This window comes from Sprattus sprattus (genome assembly GCF_963457725.1).
Source record: "Sprattus sprattus genome assembly, chromosome: 3".
Classification (NCBI taxonomy): domain Eukaryota; kingdom Metazoa; phylum Chordata; class Actinopteri; order Clupeiformes; family Clupeidae; genus Sprattus; species Sprattus sprattus.
This window is the reverse complement of record NC_137922.1, coordinates 60,559,081-60,566,580: the sequence shown is the minus strand read 5'-3', so window position 1 is coordinate 60,566,580 and position 7,500 is coordinate 60,559,081. Positions and strand designations below refer to the sequence as shown.

At 51.0% G+C, this 7,500-nt stretch overlaps 1 protein-coding gene across 1 annotated transcript in view; it reads left to right on the top strand.

Moving 5' to 3' along the window:
• bicc1 (BicC family RNA binding protein 1) overlaps nucleotides 1-7,500 on the top strand; it is a 129,025-nt gene that overhangs the window by 25,438 nt on the left and 96,087 nt on the right. The window contains exon 2 of the mRNA XM_080834022.1: nucleotides 6,437-6,483. Within this exon, the coding sequence (XP_080690148.1) occupies nucleotides 6,437-6,483 (47 nt within the window). The remainder of the gene's footprint in view (nucleotides 1-6,436; nucleotides 6,484-7,500) is intronic.

Here is a 7,500-nt window from a genome sequence, read left to right as displayed (position 1 = left end):
ACCGAAACAATCCATACCTGTGGAGTAGAAGGCTGGCTTGGAAAGCCGCAAACTGGATGGGGGAAGGTCAGCCATTCTGGGGATGACTGGACTACTGCGCCATTTCCGGCACTCAGCACAGCCGTGCTGGTACTTTCTGACGGCCTCTCTCCCCCTCAATATCCAGAACCGTCGCCGTAGCTCAGCAAACACCCTCTCCGGGCCGGGATGCATGAGCCGGCTGTCACCATCCTGGATAATGAGCTTAGTGATGGGGTGATGAGGATCCAGCACTATGGGGTGCAAGGTGTCTGCCTCCAGGGACTCACACCTGCGGAGCCGCCCCCCCACACGGATCAGTTGGACCCCTGAGTCGAACTCAGGAGCCAAGGTGAGCAGTCTGCTGGTTGCGGCAACAGGTTTCCCTCCTGAAAGAAGCAGATATTCTTCTGGGAAGCAGTCTCTCTGGACTTCCCGGATGAGAGCAAGCTCTGCTTGCCGGAAATCCTCCGCTGTGTGGCCTGTGGGCGTAGCCGCCCCATGACGTGCTTTGACAGAGGCCTCCAGCAGCTCTTGGTAGCTGCTGAAGCCCCCTGGATCTGGAAGTGATGAAGCAGGTGTCACCGAGATGTGGCCACAGAAGTGTGACTTACGCAGTTCCACAGACTCCTCCGTGGCTGCCAAGTGTGGTTCTGCGGGCCATGTAGTCTCGTCCTGCAGCAGGAATGATGGGCCGTTGATCCAGCGGTGATCACTAAGAAGTTGTGACAGGGTCAGGCCTCTGGTGATGTCATCAGCAGGGTTGTCAGCTGATCTTACATGTCGCCAGGGACTGCCTTCTGTCAGTTCTTGTATGTCAGCTACTCTGGTGCCGACAAACACCTTGTATCGACAGGACTGTGACTGCAGCCATTGCAGAACTGTGGTGGAGTCAGTCCAATGAATGATGCTGGCTATGGCCAGCGTGAGTTCCCTTTTCAGGACGGCAGCTAACTGGGCACCCAAGTGTGCAGCGCATAATTCCAGCCTGGGAATGGACTGGTGCCGTACTGGGGCTACTCTTGATCTGGCTGCCAGGAAGGCCACTTGGATGTTGCCTGCCTGGTCCACTGTCCTGAGATAGGCCACAGAACCATAAGCCTTCTCTGATGAATCAGAGAAAATGTGTATGGTCTGTGTGGATGATGAAATGTCAGTACCGGGATGATTGTAACACCTTGGGAGTGAGAGTGACGGAAGCTGATGGAGTTCACCCTCCCAAGCGTGCCACAGCTGGAGCAGTTCTTCTGGAAGCTGGGGGTCATCCCAGTCTCTTTTCTTGCTCCAAAGACACTGTACCAGGATCTTGGCTCGTGTGGTGAATGGAATGAGCAGGCCGAGTGGGTCATACTGCCGGGCTAGGACCCGATAGATGCTCCGCATGGTGGGCTCAGTCTGCTCTGATTGACGGAGCCGGTAGGTGAGGGTGTCTGACGCACAGTGCCACAGTAGTCCCAGTGTCCGTTCTTGTGGGTCAGCTCCATCGTGTGACAGCCAGAGCTCGCAGCTCTCTGATCTGGCTTCAGATGGCAGGTGACTGATGATGGCGGGCACATTGGTGGCCCACTGGCGTAGCTCAAACCCGCCTGAGAGGAGAAGAGGCTGTAGCTTGCTGACTAGCTGCTTGGCTTCTGACTCTGATGCAAAGCTCTGTAGCAGATTGTCAACATAAAAACAGTGCTCAACTGAGTAGCGGGTGTCTTCCTCCGGGCTGCTGTGATCCAGGACATGTTTCTGGAGGGCGAAGGTGGCACAACAGGGACTGCATGTTGTACCGAATGGCAGCACCTGCCATTCATACACATCCGGTGCTCTGCTTCTCTCCATGTCCCTCCACAGAAAACGCAGGAATGGCTTGTCTTGAGGCAGGAGACGAACCTGATGAAACATCCCCTTGATGTCAGAGCTCACTGCAGTGGGGTACTGCCTGAAACAGAACTCCCAGCAGTGATGAGCCGAGTGTGGGACCTGGCAGCAGTTGCTCATTTAAAGTGCCACCCTGGTGGGTGAATGAACAATTGTAAACTATTCGGTCCTTGCCGTTGTGTCGGACCATGTGATGTGGGATGTACCATGCTTCATCACTGTTGTGCACTGCAGCAGGGGGGAGTCTGTTGATGTAGCCAGCATCAAGCAGCTTCTTTATCTCCTTACTGTAAGTCTCTGCGCGGGCAGGCTCCTGACTCAGCCTTTTCTCTGTCCCACGCAGATGGCCCAGTACAGAGTCTGTGTTGGCTTGAAGAGCTGGGACTTTTTCCTTCCACAGGAGGGGGGTGGCATATCTGTTAATGCCATCCACATCCACTCTGATTGTCTTCTCCTCCAGTGTTCTGACGGCGGCTGTGTCCTGCTTGGACCGTGTGACGTGCTTCTCGTTACGGTATGGCAGGACGTCCATCTGCCAGAGCTGAGCCACATGATGGAGCAGCTCAGTGGTGGGAGTCAGAACTCTGGTGAAGAGACACTGAGGGGTGGAGGATTGATGAATGAGGACTTTGGCAGGGCCCTGCAGAGTCCATCCGAGGCGGGTATTCAGTGCTGCTGGTCCACCTGGTGGGCCTAGGTGCACTCGCTCCACTGGTGTGATTAGGTGAGGATAATCAGAGCCAATGAGGAGCAGTGGTTGGGCCTGAGTGAATGAATGAAGGGGTAGACCCCTGAGGTGGTGATATGTCCTTTGCAGGGCTTTGATCGGGTGCGAGTGGGTAGAGAGGCCCAGCTCAGATGCAGTGAAAGCCTGCTCTATCTTGTATCGCTTGTGTGGGTGACTGGCTGATGCAACAGAGAAGTTGACTGATCTCCCTGGCACAGACCTGATATCCTGCCGGATAGTCCTGAGTGCCAGATCCTCTTTCTGTCCCCGTAGGCCCAGCTTCTGAGCAGCGCTGTGGAGCAGGATGGTGCGCTCAGACCCGTCATCCAAGATGGCGTATGTTTCCATCTTGGTGTCGCCATTGTACAAGCACACCTTCACCATCTTCAGCAGCACGCAGCTCCCTCTCCTGGTAGGATCAAGATAGTACGTTGCCGGCTGATGACTGGTGGGGGCTTGCTTCTCCGGTCTGGCGTTCACGTCGTGCAGCACGTCCAGGTGGGTCCCGTTGCATTTTGGGCATCTGGCCTTTAGATAGCACTGCGCTGCCTGGTGATCCCTTCCACACCTCCAGCACCGTTTCCCATCCTTTATCCAGCTCACCTTCTGTTCTTTGTTCAGCTGCTTGAAGGCTGCACACTGATTGAAAAAGTGTTGGATGTCGTCACAGAACGGGCAGTACTTCTTCGGCTGTTCTGTGTTACGCTGTGGGGCTTGTGCTGGATAGCTTGCCTTTGCAGGGGGGTCATGTCCGAGCAGGACAGTGGTTGATCTTGACGCCTGGCTTTGCTTCGCCCTGGCTCCTCTCTGGCGATCTGGCCGGTCCTCCAGCGGTCCTCTGGAGTGAGTGAATGGCACCTCATCCTGCTGAACACGGACCTCCTTCTCCAGCCACTCAGCGAAGTCCAGCAGTGTGGGGATTGGTGTCCGGATGGGGTCGACGTAGCGCTTGAACTGGGTGCGCATGTCATGTGGAAGCTTGGACAGGAGCCTTGATACATGTGAACCACACTCCAGTTCTGTACGCCCTTCTCTCCCCAGCTGGTCCAACATACCCACAAGGGCCCGCACCTTTAGTGCGAACAGGCGGAACCCTCTGCTGTCACCACTCTTGACTGGGGGTTCAGACAGGACCTCGTTGATGCGCTGCAGCGCCAGCCTGTGTGGCTGACCATACAGCTCTGTGAGGGAGGCCATGGTGTTGGTATATGGGTACCGGCTGTTGCTGTAGGAGTCGGCGATCAGCAACGCATCCTCCAGCTTCAGGTGGTCGACTAGGATCTGATACTTGAATCGCTCAGTCGCATCCGCAGGCAGGATGTTCTCCAATGCCAGCTTCAGGCGGGCAAACTGGCGGGGGTCTTCATCTGTGAAGCACGGGATGTGAGGCTTTGGTCCTCTGTAGGTGCTCTCTCGTCGGGGAGGAGTAGGTGGCCCGTCGAAAGGACACTGCCCCAGTGGCCTCAGTCCAGCAGCCGAGTATGCTGGGTTCTGATGACCAGCTGATGATGTGCGAGGAGGCGTGAATGGTACCATGTAATCTGGTGTTGGTACCTGATATGGTGGTGCCTGAGTAGCCGGGCTGTGCTCTAGACGCATATGCATGCTCCGCATATGGTCAGTCAGCTCAGCCACAAGCTGTGGTGGCAGATGATGTGGGTGTGGCACCTGCCACGGTGATCTCTGTGTCGCCGCGCTGACCATGTCATGGTATGACACTGGCGGAGGTGGTGGTGGGAATGTGTCTGCTTGGTCCACCAGTGGAGTATGGTGAGATGCAGGCCACGGCACACCTCGCAGGTCATCCCCTTGACGAATGAAAGGCTGCCTGGTTGTCAGCGGCGTGGATGAGAAATCCGGGTAAGGGAGCCTTGAATAGGATACCCCACTGTCTGCAACGTGGGGTCGTCCTCTTGATGGTGCAGCGAAGCTGGTGGGTGGAGCTGGTTGTGCATCTGATGCATGCGGTGAAAGGGCTTGGACGATCTGCAGTACATCCATCCGTAGCTGCTGGTTATCCTGCCTCATCTCCTTGAGGGCGGACAGGAATGCCTCTGGGAGTGGGCTTGACCGTGTTTGTCCACCAGGTGGAGCTAGAGGGTCGAGATGGCCTGGACTGCTTGCTCCACCGTCTGCTTGGTCTGGGGGTGTGAGTGGCAAGCGACGTTTGGGAAGGTCCACCATGTATTGGTCCAAGTAGCGAGGTTGGTGTCCCTCACGGCGAGGACGGGTGTTGTCTCTTGGCAAAGACATCTTAACTGCAGTAATTGTAAACTCCGGTGGAAGAAGGACCATATAAAATAGGGGGTTGTTGTTGAATCCCCTTGAAAGGACTGTATTGCTGGTAATGATGAGTTACAATCGCCACAGGCTGTCCGGTAAGAACAGCAGAATGCCAAAGTCCAATGATGAAAAGGTTTATTGCCAACACACAGTGAAGATATGAATGAATGCTGGAATTATCCGTGTAAAGGACTTCTAACACGCATGAATCCGTGTAATGACTGAGTTATCCGTGAGGACTGATGAAACCGTGGAGACTCGTGAAACCGTGAATGAACCGTGAATATGATTGTCATTGTAAGTGACTCATATCCACCCTTGAATCCGTGGTTTCTATGAAATAATGCAAATATATACAAACATTAGCACTCAAATACAATAAATGAATCATTATGTACAACAAGAGTGAACATGAAATGGTGACAGTATCCTGAATGAGAAGCGGTCCGACAGTGAGTGCTCAATACAACAAATAATAACAGGTATTTATCTACACTAATATGTACAAACTTAATAGTTAAACACACATGTAATAACAGAACACTCACTGTCTTAAAGACGCACGGCAATGAAGAAAGTCTCTGAACTTAGTCCCCCAAATCCTTTGTGCTCCTCTCTCCAGCTTCTGCTCCCACAAAATGGCCAGAGAGGGGGTCGGGCTTATATAGGGGCGAGAGGGGCTGAGATGCATGTCCAGGCATGCCTCAGGGGGAGACTTGAAACAGTCCACAGAGGAATGTAGGTTTCAAGAAACAGTCTCTGTGGTGGCCAATAGACAGTGGCACTCCACTGTTTACGACCCCCCACAGAACCTAGGGATCAGCTGATAGGCTGACCTCTGCCTGGACCCCAGGCTCTGTGAGTGGCCCAAAACAGCAGGGTGCCCCAGCCGATGGCTCTGGGGGAGAGAGCCGTTTTTACACTAACAGTGGTTTGGACCTGTGTCTCACTCACCTGAAAGAGAATGGTAGCCGGATCAGAACATTCACAACAACAATGGCAACATTTGTGGCAAACTTTTTTTCCTTCTAATGCTTTGAGGTCTATCTATCTAACTCTGACACTCATTATGTTTATTTTTACCGTGAATTGAATGGATGATAGCTGTAACAGAGTTTAGATATTGTTTAGCGGTAGTTTGTTGCTGATAACTATAAATAAATGTGGTAGTTGAAAATGGCAGGGGCATGTTTGATTTGATGTATTTATTGAAGCCTCGTAAAACACATTGAGGAATAAGACCCTCAATAACAATGGTGCCAAGGGTACAATGAAGAGTTAATACGTTGATATACGATGATTTGCTATTTTTTTGTTTGTAACTTTCGGGGCGACAGTGGTACAGGAGGTAGAGAAGTCGATTAGTAATCAGAAGGTTGCTAGCTCGATTCCCTGTCGAAGCGTCCTTGAGCAAGACACTGAACCCCTAATTGCTCCTGATGTGCAGTATGCCATCAGTGTAAAAATGTGTATACATGTGTAAGTCGCTTTGGATAAAAGCGTCTGCTAAATGACTAAATGTAAATGTCTTCTTCTCTGCAGCTGCCACGGAGGGAAGAGTGAACGGAGGAGAGGACTTCTTCCAGAAGGTAGGGGCACTTCCACTAGCGAAACACTTCTCTCTTCTTCCAGAAGGTAGGAACACTTCCACTAGCTAAACACTTCTCTCTTCTTCCAGAAGGTAGGGGCACTTCCACTAGCTAAACACTTCTCTCTTCTTCCAGAAGGTAGGAACACTTCCACTAGCTAAACACTTCTCTCTTCTTCTAGAAGGTAGGGGCACTTCCACTAGCTAAACACTTCTCTCTTCTTCCAGAAGGTAGCGGCACTTCCACTAGCTAAACACTTCTCTCTTCTTCTAGAAGGTAGGGGCACTTCCACTAGCTAAACACTTCTCTCTTCTTCTAGAAGGTAGGGGCACTTCCACTAGCTAAACACTTCTCTCTTCTTCTAGAAGGTAGGGGCACTTCCACTAGCTAAACACTTCTCTCTTCTTCTAGAAGGTAGGGGCACTTCCAGTGGTGGACGAAGTAAACCAATTGTGTACTTGAGTAAAAGTACAGTTACATTGTATTGAATATTACTCAAGTAAAAGTAAAAGTATTCACCTAATTTTTTTATTTGAGTAGAAGTACAAAAGTATCTGCCTTCAAAAGTACTTAAGTATTAAAAGTAAAAGTATTTTTTTTTTTTACCCGTCACATCAAATCCCCTAGGCCTACTTGAACAGGTGAACAATGCTTTACATTTGCCTAATCAAACCCAAAATACTCAAAACTATATTATCTTTAAGTAAGACCAAGTGGTTTTGAAGCAACAACACAAAAAGCATTCCTTCAAGTTTCATTATTTTATTTTCCATTGATTTCACTTGTCATAAACAGAGTAGTCATAGTAATGAATTGCGAAGTTCACTTCGCTTGGCCATGAATTCGACTGTGTCCCCGGCGTTAATGTTGAGGGAGGCTGTATTAAACTGGCACTTAGCATCTCCAGCACAGATAATTTGGGTGCTAGTATATTGCTTTGGATAAAAGCACCTGTTAATGTAATGTATTTCAATGTAATATAATCAACCGGGGCATATTTATAACCACTCTGTTAGT